The sequence below is a fragment of the Somniosus microcephalus genome, chromosome 19, assembly GCF_052327205.1.
Source record: "Somniosus microcephalus isolate GS21.2 chromosome 19, FLI_Smic_1.0, whole genome shotgun sequence".
Lineage (NCBI taxonomy): Eukaryota > Metazoa > Chordata > Chondrichthyes > Squaliformes > Somniosidae > Somniosus > Somniosus microcephalus.
The window spans coordinates 56,546,294-56,564,466 of record NC_141005.1 but is presented as its reverse complement, the minus strand read 5'-3'; the positions used below and the strand labels follow the sequence as shown (position 1 = coordinate 56,564,466).

Below are 18,173 nucleotides of genomic sequence, written 5' to 3'. Positions count from 1 at the left end.
TCCTGGGTTTCCTGCAAATCCTTCACTAATGACCTTGTTTGTGATTTCAATACTTCCCCTTCCCTCGGGGATTGATTGATCAGGCTATTCAATCCTTCTACTGGAGCAGCTGTTTCAACATTCTGCTGTTCACATTGACGTGATTCAGCGTACTTTTGGCATCCCTGTAAAATCTGTGTTGCAACCTCAGCTATTTCCATAACTTTTGAGAGCTCCGAACTCCTTCCCTTTGAAGATTGAAGCTCGTGTTCAGATTGTTCCCATTGTAGAGTCTTGTCCTTCAGCATATGAAGGAGTTGGCTGACCGTTAACTCTTCCACGGGAACACTGTGGGTCAGAGTCTTCTCCATTTCATCCACCTTTTCCTCCACTGCTTTCACCTTCTTTTCCTCTTGTGCTTTGGCTTCCAGCGCTCGGAGAAGTTGCGCCTTGATGCTCTCTAGCTCATGTTCAGAGGCCATTCTTACAGTCGCTGTGTTTCTTACAGTTCCCTTTTCTTCCACTGAACGGATTCCCAGTTGAATCTGTTCTTCAAGTTGTTGAATCTCGGTCATTGCCGCCCCATATTTGTCTTGGGTTTCCTTTAATATTTTTATGAGTTCTTGTACATCTTGTCTTTCATGTTCTGCCATGTCTTTCACCTCTAATTTCTCATCTATGGATGGAACTTCTACCGATGAGTCTGTCTTGGCCTTGAGCTCATCAAGAATTTCCTGCAGCCTTTGGACTTCTTGCTCATGTTCAACCTTCAGTTGCTCATATGCTTCCACTGAAACTAGCTTTTCGGAGGTTGCCGAGTTAACCCCTTCCAGAATTGTAGCCTGGGCCTGTTCATACTGTTCTTTCAACTTCTCACACTCTGCTTGTAAGGAGTCGTAGAGAAGAACTGGAATAAAATCCTGGCTTCCTGAAGATTCCTCTTCATTTGCTTCTTCCTGCAAATATTCTAACTCCTGAACAGCATAAGGGAGATGTGATCGGTAATTGGTCACGATGGCTCTATGGTCGCTCTCTGCTTGAGCTAGCTGCTTCTGTTGTCTTTCCAGATTCTCCCATTCGGTGTCATAGAACTTTTTCATTGTTTTCATCTCTTGTACGAGACGGTAACTCAATTGTTCTAATTGTTGTCGTAATTTGAAATAAGTTTGAGTCCGAGCTCGGTGTTCTTCCGTCATGGATATGTCCGTAACTTGAACAGGCTCAGAATTTTCTGTCAAACTAGGTTGTCGTTGTTCTGTGGAGTTCTGTTCTGAAACTTTGTTCTTCTCTGGAGCATAAACCTTTATGCATGCCTTCGTTTTTCCAACCTTCGTCGGCAAGTCCATTTCAGCCTTGTCTTTCATATTTGGGTTGGTCTTATCGTCATCCGTTTCAGAATCTGAGCTGATTGTCTGCACCGAGTCCTCACTCGTTATGGCTTTTAGATAGTGCCATTCCATGTCTATTTTCTTGATCCACTCCCGTCCTAGAAGTGGTGGTCCTCCCTCATGTAGTACGTATAAGTTCATTCTTGGGCGTTCTTTACCCCTATCTCTCACTTTGACTCTTATCTTTCCCATGGGGTATACTTTATGCCCCGTGTATGTCTGCAATACGAACTTGGTATCTCTTAAGAGTATATGTGAGAATAGCCGGTGGTAATCCCTTCGATTTATGACTGATAGAGCTGATCCAGTGTCCAACTCCATTTTCACTTGGATTCCAGCTATTTTTAGCATGACCCAGATAGTTTGTAGGTCAGCTTCCTTACTCACATTGTGAATTCTCAGACTACCCAGCTCCTGGCCGTTTGGGTCTGAGTCTGAATTCTGTTCGTCTGAACTCTTCTCAGCCACCTTTTGTACCTTGTTGTACTTTTCCTGTGATGGCTTCCTTTGGTTGTTGGTCCTTTGGTTGTTGGTCTTCTTCCCTGACCGGCATACCTTAGCTATGTGACCCAGTTTGCCACATTTCCTACATTCCTGGTTCTTAAACCAGCATTGGTTCTGGTCGTGTGTTGTCTTCCCACAACGATAGCATTTTGTTGTTGTCGAGGTAATTTGATCCACACTTAGTGCTGCTGTCTTTAGCTGCATTTCCGCAGTTCCCTTCGCTGCGGCTTCGTGCGATGCTGCAATAAGGACAGCCCTGTCAAGTGTAAGGTCGTTCTCTTCGAGTAGTCGCTTTTGCGTTCCTTCCTTTGCCAACCCGCACACGAACTTGTCTCGCAATGCCTCTGTCAGATTCCCTCCAAACTGGCAGTATTTCGCTAGTCTATGCAGTTCGACCAAGTATTCTGCGTTGCTTTCGTCTTTCCGTTGCGTTCTCGCATAGAATTTGAATCGTTCCGCCAACATCAACGGTGTGGAGTTCAAGTGATCCTTCAGAACAGCCACAATATCATCGAAAGTCTGATCCACCGGTTTAGCTGGTGATAGTAGATGCTTCAAGAGCCTGTATGTCTTCGCGCCCATCGAGTTTAGCAAGGTTATAGCTTTGTCATCTTCTTCTATTTTATTGGCCTCACAATAGATCTCGATGCGTTCCATGTACGTGGCTCAGTCTTCTACCTCGGCATTAAAATCATTGATGTTACCATGCTTAGGCATCTTCCTCTCTTTCTGATAACACCCCGAATTATTTCTTTAACTTATTTTTTTTTCTAAGATGGCGGTTTTCCCGCGAAAATGGCGGTTTCCCGCGCTTATCTTCTCTCCCCGCCCACTTCAATGGCGGTTTCCCGCTTCTGTCTTCTTCCCCGCCTAATGGCGGCTTCCCGCGTTTCTTCCCTAGCGGGAGGGGTACACTTTCCCCCACAGGCGACGGCCGCTGGCTTTCAGATTCACAGCCTGCGCGTCGGCTTTAGTGCTTTCCCTTTTCTCGGCAAGGCAACCGGTGCTGGGTACACCCCGTTGACGGAGAACAGTTTCAGCCGCTGGACTGGCTCTCGCGCAGTCTCCCTTGGTCGGCTCTGCCTCTCCCGCTCGCTCGGCTCCCAAACGCCTCTCCCAGCCGTCTCGCAGTCCGGTGCTTCCTCCCCGGCTGCGGCTGAGTTTTTATATCTTCCCGCGCCTACGCTCCCGGTCGCAGCGCTTCGTGGCTTCGGTCGCTGCCCGGCCTTTTTCGCTGGTCGCGGTCTAGCTGTCTCACGACGCCGTTGCGTCCCCAGCCTGTCTGTACCGCGGCTTCCTTGCTCCATGCTGCCCCAGTCTCAGCGCCTCTGGGCCCGACTTCTGTCCGGCTCCTTTCCCCCTCGACTGTGGTCGAGTGCACCGCCCTTATCCTCCGGTTATTCTTTTTACTTTTCCCTTACTCACAGTCCCCGTGGCTGCCTTGCTTCTCGTGCTGATCGGCTCACTCCTCACCGTGGCAGAAGGGACAGTCAGTGCCTGTTGCTGATGGAAGTCTTTGTCTCTGAATTCTTCCTCCTTTCCAGCTCTGCAGACTCTAGTTTTCTCCCAGCAGAATGACGAGGGCGGTTGCCTCTTCTCGACGCTCGTTAACTGCTTCGGAATTATTGTTGCCGCAGGGTACGATCGGACTCGTCGCCACTGTAAAGTCTGTGGGTTGTTTAGTTAATTAATACACAGACTCCAAGAGTAACTTAAAACAGGACTTAACTATTCGAAGGTCAGGGCGAATCTGCCCAATAACTCCTGGCACAACACTTATATACTGGTGTGGTCACCGTCGGTATTACCGTATACAGAAGCCAAACAAAGTAGTGCCACACCTAAAATAGTTCTCTTAAAGGTGAACGGTTACATACAATAGTTCTCTTAAAGGTAGATGGGTACATACACTACAAGAATGGCAATCCCTTCAGCATTATTGGCTCCTATATATTATTCTTTATTAGAAACAGGAGAGGCAGACCAGTGTGGAATTACTAGGAATTTAATTTCCTCTCAGAAGGTGGTGGTGAGCCACCTTCTTGAACCGCTGCAGTCCATGTGGTGAAGGTACTCCCACAGTCCTACATTTCACTGAATCATTTTGATGCCTTAACTAGCTCATTGGATTTTTTTATTCGTTCCTGGGATGTGGGCGTCGCTGGCAAGGCCAGCATTTATTGCCCATCCCTAATTGCCCTTGAGAAGGTGGTGGTGAGCTGCCTTCTTGAACCGCTGCAGTCCGTATGGTGAAGGTATTCCCACAGTGCTGTTAGGGAGGGAGTTCCAGGATTTTGACCCAGCGACGATGAAGGAACGGTGATATATTTTCAAGTGTGTGACTTGGAGTGGAACTTGGAGGTGGTGGTGTTCCCATGTGCCTGCTGCCCTTGACCTTCTGTGGCCAGAAAACTGTCTGACACTGCATATGCTCTCAGTGCTAGCCCGGAAGGAGTCTGATGGATAACATTAAGGGCCATGCTGACTTTGATGGCCACTTACCAATCCTCTGCTCTCAAATCTAGTGCTAGTGGAGCTTTGCATGAATTTCCACAGTTTACGAGAACCTAGATTGTGAAAAGCAAATTTGCAGGAGCTCACATTGAGTGACGTGAATGCATTGAATGAGCAATGCATCACGACAGTAACAGGCTGGTGTGGACCATAAACACCGGCATAGACCAGTTGGGCTGAATGGCCTGTTTCTGTGCTGTAAATTCTAAATTCTATGTAACAAGGGGTGCCAGGCTAATTGGCACACCACACAAAGTGAGCTCAGAGTAAATCTGTTTGGGTCGGGAAACGGACGGTAAGCGAGTGCTGCACTACATTCCAAGCATTGTTGGCTACTTACAACCCAACCCCCTTCCAGGGTCTCCAGAATAATTGTCATCTGCTGTATACTCCATTGTCCCTGTGCTGGTTCTTTGAAAGAGCTCTCCAATTAGTCTCCCCACCTCCCCCCCCCCCCCACCCCGCCCAACCGCCGCTCGTTCCCTGTAGCCTTGTAAATTTTTCATTTTCAAGTATATATTCAATTCCCTTTCAATAACCAGGATGGAAAAGCCAGGGCAGATTAAGAGGGGGCAAACCACATCTGCGCAAGAAATTTGCCACCGGCATTAAGCTTAACGCCAACAGCAATGTCTGGGCAGTCACCACATGTTGACTGCATGGAGCATTCTGACTGTCCACCAATGCGGCCTCTGTGGGCAAAATAAAGAACAAAGTAGAAGGAAACATTCTTAACTCCTTTAGGAATTGTTATTTTAAAAAATACATAGGAGTGAATTCAAATCAGAAATTCCATCACAGACCTCATTTGGCGGTTTTAGCCAGCAGGGCTGTCCAGCAGATATTCATGGTGCACTATCTTAAATAGATCGGGGTTTTTATCTGGCTGTTGAAAATGTTGCCATGTAAAAATTTAGAAAAATAAATTGGACTTCTCCTTCAAAAGCAAAATAAATTTGACATTATCTCTGCCACCAGAACTGGAGCAGGTGCCTTTCAAAATGACTTACACAGACGCTTTATCGATCTTCTTTCTGTACCACTTATAGAGTGCTATACTGCTAATGGAGCCGACTACCGGGGCTGCCAGAATCGAACCTCACACCAAGGAGGAAAACCCTGCTTGTACTGGAATGAAACCTTTCAGCACCCTTACAACACCCTCAAGTACCCCAATGGAGAAGGAGGCCTTGGGAATCATAACTATTGCAGGTAACAGATGGTCTACGTTTACCCTTTGAGTTCCTTTATTATTTTGTACACGGAGGTTTTTAAATTGGTGTGGTTTCCTTACAAAAATAGGAACAGGAGTAGACCATTCAGCCCTTCACGCCTGTTCCGCCATTCAATTAGATCATGGCTGATCTGTATCTTACCTCCATTTATCTGCCTTGGTTCCAAACCCCTTAACACCCTTGCCTAATTTTCAATTGACCCCCAGCTTCAACAGCTTTTTGGTGGAAGAGAGTTCCAGATTTCCACTATCCTTTGTGTGATGAAGTGCTTCCTGACATCACCCAGGAAATGATATTGTGTTAGCTTCAGCTGAGCAAGAGGTTAAAAAAAAATGTACTGGCAGATGCTGGAAATCTGAAACAAGAATGGAAAATGCTGGAAACACTCAGCAAGTCTGTCAGCGTCTGTGGAAAGAAGTGACGAGTTAATGTTTCAGGCCGAACCCTTCAGCTGAACTGATAAAGGATTATGCCAGAAACATTAACATGAACAAGATGCGTTATATATTCATATCTGGAACTCTCTCCTGACTTGTGCCTACGCATTCAAATTTTCTTTGGCATCAAGAGAATTTGAATGCTTGATTGATAGATTTGAATGCAACCATGGCAACAGAAACATGGTGGGTCGGGGATGGGGGGGGGGAGGTGGGTGCGGGTGGTGGACTGGATTGTCCAGTGGGTTGCACACTGCTTCTTCACCCTTAGGACCTGGGCTTGAATCCAGCTCAGCCTAATGGGATTGAAAGACCGCCCCCCACCCCCCGTCTGTTGCCTGCAAGGTTCCTGTGTGACATGAGGTCAAGCAGTCTCAACCCAACGGGCAGGGACCCCTAGCACAAAACCGCTGCTAATTTGCCATTAATATCTCACTGGTGCAGTAGGGGTGCTATTCTGAGGTTGAGGCTGAAATATATTGGGGTAGATTTCCAACATTGCCACCTAGGCATAAAACTGGCGACGTAGATCAGGCACTTTTTATAAAAAACACCAATTTTTATTTCCATTGAAAACCTACCCCATTGTTAGGCCCGAGCAGAGGAAGCTTTGCTCTGTATCTAACTGTATGTGCTATACCTGACTTGGGAGTGCGCGATGCTGACACTGGGTGTCTGAAAGGACACTTCCCAGCAATAATGTCCCTCAATGAGACCAACATAAAATTTCCTCAAAAATTGGATTTAAAAAATACCCAAAGTCTACATGCTGTCCTGGTTATTAATAGCAATAGATTGCTTTTCTTAAAGTAAAATTAACTTCTTTTCTTTACCCAATAAAACAAGCAGGCACTTTATTTCCCCTGATTGTGGCAGTGGCTCATGAATATTAATAAGCTGATAAATTATGCACATAGCCTGGAAATTCTGCAATCAATGCAGTGTTGGATTCACTAGAAGAAGAAAACATCAAAACAGAGGAAGCAATAAACATTTCTAGCACAATAATCTTAGGGAAACTCTTCACAGCCCAGAGATCAATTAACCAATAATGCTGACGATCAGAAAGTAGATTCAACAAAAAGTTTATAAGCCAAGGGCAAATCTCATTCCCTGCTGTTCTCTGAATGGACTAAACTATATTTATTGTGTCTAATTTTGATGCAGAAGTTGGAGCTTTCAAATATTTACTGATAGCATTCACTAATAATGATGTGGATGAGTAAGAAGGAACTTGAATTTATAGAGTGCCTTTCACCTCTTCACAATGACCCGATGTGCTTCCTAGCCAATGAATTACTTTTGAAGTATAGTTACCGTTGTTATGCAGGCAAACACAACAGCCAGTTTGCACACAGCAAGGTCCCACAAATGGCAAATGAGCTAAATGGCGAATTAACCTGTTTTTGATGGGCTTTGCTGGAGGATGAATGTTGAGAGGACTTCCCTGCTCTTCTTCGAAAAAGGGCTGTGGGATCTTTTATGGCCACCTGAACAGGTAGACAGAGCCTCTACTTAAGGCTTCATTCAAAAGGTGGCACCTCCAGTAACAGGCTAGATTATGTGCTGAAGCCCTGGAGTGGGGCTTGAGCCCATGACCTTCTGACATACAGTGAAGAGCACTACTGCCTGAGCTATGCTGCCACAAATGGATTAATGCTTCCTACGAAATTTTCCGATCTGATATTTTAGCAAAGAAGTTAATCCATTTATTTTAACACCTTCATTAAAGTACCAGAGAGCGAAATTTCCGACCAATACATCATATCCTATGACAGCACATTATTCCAGTCCTCAGCTTATGTGAGATTGATTTTAGAAGTGTTCAAAGGGAATATTGCATATGAGGCTCTATTTAAAAAAATACATATCTCATCATAAATACAAAGAAATATTCTCTTTTATTTCAAATTGCTCTTGTCAATTTCAGGACAGTTTCATAAATTCAAATTCAACCGACTAATGGCCTCTTCTCAGGGCCTGTTTCCTTAGTTCGTCCATTATTCAAATAAAGCAACAATCACTTTACAATGCAAAACACAAGGATAGGGAAGTAATTACAGGAATCCTGGCTGGGAGAAACCCATTGATTTTTCTGCAGTTTCTCAGGGTGTAGAGATCAGCACCTGAGTTATTCTTCATGCTGGATTGCTCCTAGTTTAGGGTGACCAAAACCAAATCCGGGGACACACAGGCATTGTTCCCCTACAATTTTCTTTTGGGTGCGTGGCCCCTTTAACAGTATATCCTTCCTACGGTGTGGTGCCCAGAACTGCTCACCGTACTCCAGGTGTGGTCTAACCAGGGCCTTGTATAATTGTAACGTAACTTCTACCCCCTTGTACTCTAGTCCTCTAGATATAAAGGCCAGCATTCCATTAGCCTTTTTGATTATTTTCTGTACCTGTTCATGACATTTTAATGATCTATGTACCTGGACCCCCCCGCCAGTCTCTCTGGACCTCCACTGTTTTTAGCTTTTCACCATTTAGAAAGTACCCTGTTCTATCCTTTTTAGGTCCAAAGAGGATGACCTCATTTGCCTACATTGAAATCCATTTCCACAGTTTTGCCCATTCACTTAATCTATCAATATCCCTTTGTAATTTTATGCTTTAATCTACACTGCCTACAATGCTGCCTATCTTTGTGTCATTGACAAATTTGGATTTGTGGCTTTCTATACCATCATCTAAGTCGTTAATAAATACTGTGAATAGTTGAGACCCCAACACAGATCCCTGCGGGACACCACTAGTCACATCCTGCCAATTAGAGTACCAATCTATTATCCCTACTGCCTGTCTCCTGCCGCTCAGCCAATTTCCTAACCAAGTCAATAATTTGCCTTTAATTCCATGGGCTTCTACCTTAGTTATCAGTCTCTTATGAGGGACTTTATCAAATGCCTTCTGGAAGTCCATATAAATATCATCCATAGACATTCCCCTGTCCACTACTTCCGTCACCTCCTCAAAAAATTCAATCAAGTTTGTCAGGCGTGACCTACCTTTCACAAATTTTTGAGGTGTTCAGTCATCCTATCCTTAATTATAGACTCCAGTAATTTCCCGACAACAGATGTTAGGCTAACTGGTCTATAATTCCGTGGTTTCCCTCTCTCGCCATTTTAAAATAGCGGAGTGACATGCGCAATCTAAAAGAATGGTTCACATTCCCAAATCTGGGAACTGTCCCTGGAAAACGGGTACATCTGGTCAGCCTATCCTAGTTTTACTACATTGCTGGCATATGCAAAGGTGAGCTTTTTTGCCATGGTTCAGATTGACCTCAATGGAAGATACTACATGCAAGCATAGGGATATAACTTGAGTTACTTGCTCACATGAAACAGCTCCGTTTATGGCAAAGAGAAGAATGACAGCTCTGGGATTGAGTTCATGGAATTAAATTTTGAAAGCTTGGGTGCCCAGTTTTCAAATGGGGGCAGGTTTAGGGACCTTTCAATTTCCTCCACGCATCCGAATCCCAGAAATGGAGACAAAGATGAATTGAATCGAAAGAGACGATTGGAGACTTCAGGCTGTAGAACCTCACAGTTGTGCTATATTTTTCACTGCAGTATTGAACAATAGATTTAATTACTTGTACAGGGATATAAAATTTATTAAGAAGGGATACTCATCCTTTTATCCCCTCCCCCATTGCTTGAGTAACCAGTCAGCTGTGGCTCAGTTGATATCACCCTCGCCTCTGAGTCAGAAGGTTGTGGGTTCAAGTCCCACTCCAGCGACTTGAGCACATAAATCTAGGCAGACACTTCAGTGCAGTGCTGAGGGAGTGCTGCACTGTCAGAGGGGCCGTATTTTGGATGAGATGTTAAACCGAGGCTCAGGTGGACGTAAAAGATCCCATGGCACTATTTCGAAGAAGTGCAGGGGAGTTATCCCCAGTGTCCTGGCCAATAGTTATCCCTCAATCCACGTAACAAAAACAGATTATCTGGTCATTATCACGTTGCTGTTTGTGGGAGCTTGCTGTGCACAAATTGGCTGCCACATTACAACAGTGACTGCACTCCAAAAGTACTTAATTGGTTGTAAAGCACGTTGAGACATCCGGTGGTCATGAAAGGCGCTATATAAATGCAAGTCTTTCTTTCTTTTTGACCACCTCTGCAACCTTTGATCCTACCTCTGCAACCTTTAGGATTTGCTAACTACAGTACTTGGTTACACTCATATAAAGTCAATTGGGAATTTATTCATTTGTTAAAAAAATAACAATATAATTTTTTACCAATAGCTTTCCAGATCTAAAAATTTTCCCATTGACATATGTCATGAAATATATCAGCCCCTGAACCATATCCAATCCCATCCCTCCTCCCCCCGACCCAGGTGACTTCATCCAGTACAGAAATAAACAATCTGCTTTGACAAAACAAAGTCGCCCCTGAACTAAATTCACTCTAGACCTAATCCTAAATCCAACCCTAACCCTAAAAGCTACCCTCACCCTACACCCAACTCTAACGCTAAATTCAACACTAATCCTAAACCCGAGTTTCCCAACCACAACCCAGGAAGATTTTATTCCAGGAATGGATCTAAAGGGGAGGTTGGATTTCTCAATACCAGTGGCAAAATAGGTAGGGTTGGTGGCAACAGTATTGGGAACAAAGCTGGTCGGATTTACAAAAAGTAGGAACATGGGAGGAAGAGGACAAGCGAGTTTAGTGTTCTTGCAGATGTTTTTGGTGGTAAGGCAGAAGAATTCTGTGCCATGGTGGGAGGATTTACCGTTGTCGGGTTTGGCCGTGTGACAGGGGAGTTTGGCAGTATTCCAGGAGTAATATGGCGGGAGGGGTCAGCAGCAAGATGACAAGAGGGTCCAGCAAGGACAGGCAGAAAACGGAGATAAAAGGATAAAAAGATAAACTTAACCTGTACTTATAACAGGAAATCACTGGTCTGAGAGTGGCAGTAAGATTGAAGCTGGCATACAAAAGACTTTCCCTAATCCAGGGAGAACCAGCTGCTGATGAAGAAAGGCCAAATTTGGGAATCACCTGAGACGATCACGAGCCAGTACTTTAAGTACCCAGTGAGAAAAGAACTGTTCTGGCTCACTTTAAACCCTGTGAGTAAGACATAGTGACCAAGAAAAGGGGATTTTTTTTCTTCAAAGGTGTAATCACAGTTCCGAGACATTAAGGTTGAGAAGCTTTCACGCTCCAGAGGCTCCAGAGGGCTGTGGGACTTTTCTGGCTTTGTTTTATCCGACATTGCTTTGTCCCTTATAAAAGTTGATCCTGATCCTATAATCACTAACTAACATTATACCACCTCTTATCGTGAACCAAGAGTGAAAAAAAGAAAAATAGTAAAAATTATGGTTACAGATTGTTTTTCATTTCAGCCTAAAAAGTGATCTGGTCTGCTATTTTAATGTACATTTGCAGGGAGGAAGGAAGTTTGGCCTAGCTTAGTATCACTTCCAATGAAATCACAGGTCCTGCAAGACGGCCCTTTAAAGCCGAATGGATCGAAAAGCTCGGAAATGTGGGGAAGGTTTCAGAAGCTTATCTGTGAAGAATAATTGAGCTGAAGGTAGTGGCAGAGTCCACACTATCTCTTACTTCTCCAAGCCTTGCCACTGGAAGGCAGTTCTGCATCAATCCAATGTGTTAAACGATACAAGACTATACAGTGATGTATAGTATAATAATATTCAGACACCTATCATTTGTACCATGCACAATCACACAATGTCTTTGAAATATTATTGACATCGCATACAAACCATCTGGATTGTCTCAACTGAGCACGAATATGCAGCTCAGAACTGCTTGTGTTGTTGGTACTATATTGTCAATCTCACTCAGAGCCACAAGGACGGTTGATATGGAAAGTTTACATTAGTGCTATACGAGTGTTTTCAACTGGCTTCACAATCAGCAGGGTGTGAAAAATGGCTGCCACTTCTGTAGTCTCTCTCTCCCCTTTTTTTTCCTTTATCCTACACCCACCCCCCGCCCCCCACCCACCCCCCTCCATGGCTACCTCGGTGTTGCAGTGGGAAGAAATCACAATGCAGAATAGAGTACAGGTAAAAGACTTCCTGCTCACGCCATTCGTCCATGCTGGTCCCGGCACTATAGGGCAGCTCTGAATGCATGCCAGACGAGTATGTAAATGACTGTTCAGATATTCATCCTCGCATGCATAATATTGCATTGACCTACTGAAGTCAACACAAACTTTGCAGCAGAACACATGAGATTCCAGCAACAAACTCTAATACCAATATTAGCATTCTGCCGAATGTCATGTGTTGCCTTTTTTGTAATAAAGCTGGTTAACATTCAGCACATCGCCTTTTAGGCTGTCTGCAAGGCTTGATGTTCTTGGGGCAAAAGAGCCACATATGTACCATGTAGATATCAAGCAACAACGGTGCTCTCATTAATATTCATAAGTTTTGCATTCATTACTGTGCTTAATTAATGAGATGCACTGTTGCTTCACCACCTGAATAACAATATTGGGTTTTTGTTTTGTCCCATCCAAAGTGATTATAACAGAACATGACAGCAACATCGTACTTGAAGTGTATTCAAGCATTTTTGTAATGGTTTATTAAATTGTTGCATTTGATCCACTTAAACTTAATTGCAGCCCACTTTTGTTGCAGGGTATTTTTATGATGTTATTGAAATAGCTTGTGCTGTGGCGTTTTAGTACTGTTTTGGTGCCACTGTTCCCCACATGATGAATTTCTTGGGCATAATTTTAAGGTAATTGGCAAAAGAACCACAGGCGAAAGGAGGGGGAAAAAATTACACAGCGAGTTGATCTGATCTGGAATGCACTGCCTGAAAGGGTGGTAGAAGCAGATTCAAAAATAACTTTGAAAAGGGAATTGGACAAATACTTGAAGTTCAAAAATGTGCAGGGCTATGGGGGAAATAGCAGGGGAGTGAAACTAATTGGATAGCTCTTTCAAAGAGCTTGCATAGGTATGATGGGATGAATGCTGTGCTGTATCATTCTATGAGATGCAGACTCCGATCAGATCCAAAGCGTTTCCATACAAGATGGGAAGGAATATCAGAGACCCAGACACTCTTGGGTTGCTCCTGAGGACCTGGAAGTATCTAGTTCAAGGTCAGCACTGCAAAAGGCACAGGAGCAAGTCTCCTGACCATTCTCTCAGCAAGGGAACGGCTCTTCCCATAAAAACATTGGAGAGGGAGAAAATGAAGAAGAAACTGGAATGGTCAAATTAGATAGCCAGGATAGTGCATAAATGTTTTGTGACACTTAACCTTGCCGAACAGGAAGGTCCTGGGTAATGTCCCTGATCCGTGCTCTGTTAGCAGCTAATTAACCTCATTGTCTCCGGATTAAGGAGGGGGAAATCAGACCAGCGCAGTTGAGCAAATTTTGGATGAAGACAAGTTGCCTTGGCTCTAATAACCCTCGTGGTCAGATAGGCCACCAACATTCAGCCAGGGCTCTTGCATGGTCAGCTTACCTAAGAGAAGCTTGAGCGAACCAAGGTGGTCCATGTGAGTCAACACCTGCAGCAGAGGATGGGTTAGAGACAAAAGAAAGTGGAGAAGAAGAATATCAGTAGGGATAAGGTGACGGCACTTGCTTAAATCAGGAACAAAAAGTATGAGACTGATACCGTTTCAATATAAAGGGTTTGTGACATGAGGGAAGTTTAAAAAATCTCAATCTCTATAGCTGAGAGAGGATGGTTAAAGGGGGAGTCTGATTAGAATATATAAAATACTAAATGGCTTAGTTAAGGTAAATTCTGAATATTGGTTGGAGCAGAGGTCATACATGTAAATCAGTCAAAAGTAATTTTAGATCAGGTATCAGATTGTGTCACCTAAATGCTACTAAATTCAAGGCGAAGATAGACAGATCTTTGAAAAACAGGGGAATCAAGGGTTATGGGGAACGGGCAGGAAAGTGGAGTTGAGGCCAAGATTGGATCAGCCATGATCTTATTGAATGGCGGAGCAGGCTCGAGGGGCCGAATGGCCTACACCTGCTCCTATTATTTTCTTATGTTCTTATATGTCTGCAGTAATCTCCCAGCAGGAGAGTAGCGACACTGGCGGGACTTTTAACCCCAAAAATGATTGTGCTTGTTTTGGGTAGGAGGTTAAAAAGCGAAAAATCTGAAACAGGAACCCAACCCGCCTTGAACCTACTCACTTCCGGTTTTAACGGAGGTAGGACGAGGGGCGGGTGACCAATCCACTTGCAGGAGGCGGGTTGTTCATTTAAATATTTTAATGGGGTTGAGTGCCTTCATTTTAACTGTGATTCTATTTTTAACCACAGTCGGCTGGGTTTCCCGGGCCTTGAGAAACCCGGCAGGTGAAAGGAGATAAGAAGGTTTGGATCCATGATGTAAGAATCGTTACAGCACTGCTTGTGGGCCAGGAGTGTTTCCCCCTGGGCCCAACAAGCAACCCAGTAAACCCCCACCCCCCTCCCCCACAGCGATCTGTCTGCTTCCCCCCCACCACCCCAGTGATTGGACCCCTCACTCAGCCACCTCCCCCCCCCCGCCACCCCGCGCGCCGCCACAATCTCTCCCAACTCCCACTAGACCTTCCTGCTCTCAGCCCAACTCGGCTGCGGCCTTGTGTTGCAGGCTTTTCCGCCCGACAGGCAGCCAATCTGTCAGTCAAGCTGGCTGTGGGTGGGAAACCTACAGAAAAAAAGTTAACTGCAGGACGTTCGGGAAACCTGTACTTCCAGGTTTCCCGACCTCAAAACAGCCCGCCCGCTCCATCCCCGCCTCCGAGCTAATTCCAGCCCACTGACTCGAAGATGGTTCAGTCACAATTGGATGACAGGTTGGGTGAATTAGAACTCTGGACGGGATGAGCTTTGATGAGCTGAGTGGCCTATTAACTTTTCTTGTGTCCTTTTGTAAGCATTATATTGAAGGCAATGTCACTGCGTAAGTTTTTAAAACTGGGTTTTGTTAAGGCTTCTTTGTACATGTTGGCCTCAATATCAACAGGCACTATGGGATTATGTATGGCACCTTCCTGCATTGTTCAAATTAATTGTATAGAAAACTACTCTTGATACCACATTCTCTTATACCTGTGACACAGTTCTCAGCAAGTAACCTGGCTGAACTCTATACCTGAGATGGCAGCAGAGTTTTTATACTGTACCAGTGATGTTGCCGAACAATTTCAAAGGTGTGATCTTCATAATGGAGCTTGTATTCTTGCAAATCAGCCCTCGCTTCCAGCTACATAATTAGGGACACCAGACAGGACTGCATTGCTTGAACAATGAAACTGTTGATGTCACCAACACTCAGCAGACCAATGATTTTATTGTAACTTCAACTGCAGTAGTGGCTGTGCTGAATAACACTCACCGTACCTCATGATGTGCCTTTGTAGGACAGCTCTGCTACATGCTGCCTGCACTTGCCATAGTACCTTTATGCCATTGTCCCTGATGAAAGTGCAACGCCCACTGGAATTGATGCACGAGTTCTGCATTGTCGGAGGTGCCGTCTTTCAGATGAGACGTTAAACCGAGGCCCCGTCTGCCCTTTCAGGTGGATGGAAAAGATCCCATGGGACTATTTCGAGGAAGGTGATGGGAATTCTCCCCTCTGTGTCCTGGTCAATATTTATCCCTCAACCAACATCACTAAAACAGATTATCTCATCATCATCTCTTTGCTGTTTGTGGGAGCTTGCTGTGCACAAAACGGCTGTCGCATTTCCTAAATTACAACACAACCAAAGTACTTCATTGGCTGTTAAGTGCTTTGGGATGTCCTGAGGTCAGGAAAGGCGCTATATAAATGCAAGTCTCTTTCATGTTTTACTCTTTTTTTCCATTGGTGATATTCCTCATTCCTTTGCTCAGACTAATGAAACCTGGACCCTTTTCATTGAAACAATGAAGGTTAAAGGGAGATTTCAAAATTATGAGCAGCTTCGATCAGGTTGATCGAGTGAAACTATTGCCACTATGATCAATAGAGTGCAGATATTTAACAAAATTATCAGTTAATGACGGAAATAGTCGAGTCTCGAGGTAACAAAGACATGGATGAGGGTTTCAGCAGCAGATGAGCTGAGGCAGGGGCGGAGACAGGTGATGTTACAGAGGTGTAAGTAGGGGATCTTGGTGATGGAGAGGATATGGCGTCGGAAGCTCAGCTTAGCGTCAAATAGGATGCCATGGTTGTGAACAGTGTGGTTCTGCCTGAGACAGTGGCCAGGGAGAGGGCTGGAGTCAGTGGCTAGGGAACGGAGCTGGTGACAGGGACCAGAAACAATGGCTTTGGTCTTTCCAATATATGATTGGAGGAAATTTCTGCTCATCCAATACTGGATGTTGGACAAGCAGAGTGACAAATCAGAGATAGTGGAGGGGTCGAGAGAAGTGGTGGTGAGGTAGAGCTGGGAGTCGTCAGTGTACAAGTGGAAACTGACGCTGTGATTTCGGATGATGCTGCTGAGGGGCAGCATGTGGATGAGAAATAGGAGGGGCCCAAGGATCGATCCTTGGGGGGACTCCAGATGTAACGGTGTGGGAGTGGGAAGAGAAGCCGTTGTAGGAGATCTTTTGGCTATGACTGGATAAATAGGAATGGAGCCAGTTGAGAGTAGTCCCACCCAACTGAACAACGGAGGAGAGGTGTTGGAGGAGGATGGTGTGGTCAACCGTATCAAAGGCTGCAGACAGGTCGAGAACTATAAGGAGGGATAGTTTTCCATGGTCACAGTCACACAGGATATCAATTGTGACTTTGATTAAGGCCGTTTCAGTGTTGTCTCGGGGGCGGGAACCTGATTCGAGAGGTTCAAACATGGAGTTACGAGAAAGGCGGGCACGGATTTGGGAGGCGGCAACATGTTCACAGTCTGTTCCAGTTCACTGATAAACAGCCTCTGCTGATCAGGTGGAGTTCACTGTGTTCACAAACTCATCTCTAGACCCCTATGATTATCCAGTCAGACATGTGGAGCAAAGACTGGGCAAGTCCCAATCAGGAGAAAGACAGTGAATCATCCTGGGTCAACCTTGTATGCCTCGAGGCAGTTGGAGAACTGAGAAGCAATCAGTTGGGAGCAGGAAAACATCTGAATGAAGGAATAATGAATGCTAAAGGGCAGCAAAAAAAGCAAGCACTGCTCTTGTCAAATCCAATGGGTCAGGGGAAGGCCTTGCAGTAGCATCTCCTCTTTGAACACTGAGGATTCGGTCCAAGTTTTACAGACAGTAAATCCTGCTGTAGCTGGCTGAAGAAGCACATCGGTGAATAAAGAACTAACCAATGCACAAAGAATCGATTTCAATCGACATAACCAGTTACGGAGCTGCTCAGCCCTGGGAATAAGTCAGAGTCACCAGTTGTTAGTGTATGATGCTCAGTCCAAAAGTTCATTTAAATCTCAGTGGGGACAATTTTAACTTTTGGCAATAGTGTGAAGCCAGTGATATCTGATCAGCCACCTATTATATGTTCAATGGAAAGGAAAATCGGGAGAGGTGTATAACAGGCGACTGATCCAATATCACCCATTTGACACTATCCCCAAAGGTTAACATTACCCTGAAGAGACTAGTAAATGCTCATGTTGCTTTGTGTGCGGCTACTGTCAGTTTGGTTTAGTTGGTAGTGCTCTCACCTTCAAGTTCAAAGGTTGTGGGTTCAAGCCTACTTCCAACACTTGAGCGGATAATTAATTGCAACACTGCATTGTTGGAGTTGCCGTCCTTTGAATGAAATGTTAAACCACAGTCCTGCTACCTATTCAGCGGGTCCAGTGAATGTAAAAGATCCCATGCGACTATTTAATAGAAGAGCAGGGAGTTCTCCGGGTATCCTGTCCACAGCCCTCACCCAACCAAAGACAAGTAGCCATTCATCTCATTACTGCTTGACTTTGGGAAATCCTGACGATGGGATAAGCAACTATACCAAAGTAAATTCTTTCTTGCTTCCATGTATTGTTGTGAGTATTTTTACTGCCTGGACCTTTTATTCTTTTGTCCGATCGCAGCCCTGCCTTCGATCTAGTTTCTTTTCTTTCCAGTTTTGAAGAAGGGTCCAACCCGAAACGTCAACTCAAATTTCTC

General features: G+C 44.7%; 1 protein-coding gene across 1 annotated transcript in view; it reads left to right on the top strand.

Annotated features, from left to right (window-relative positions):
• kremen1 (kringle containing transmembrane protein 1) overlaps window positions 1-18,173 on the top strand; it is a 190,948-nt gene that overhangs the window by 30,941 nt on the left and 141,834 nt on the right. Inside the window, exon 2 of the mRNA XM_085961807.1 lies at window positions 5,435-5,597. Coding sequence (XP_085817933.1) covers window positions 5,435-5,597 — 163 coding nt within the window. The remainder of the gene's footprint in view (window positions 1-5,434; window positions 5,598-18,173) is intronic.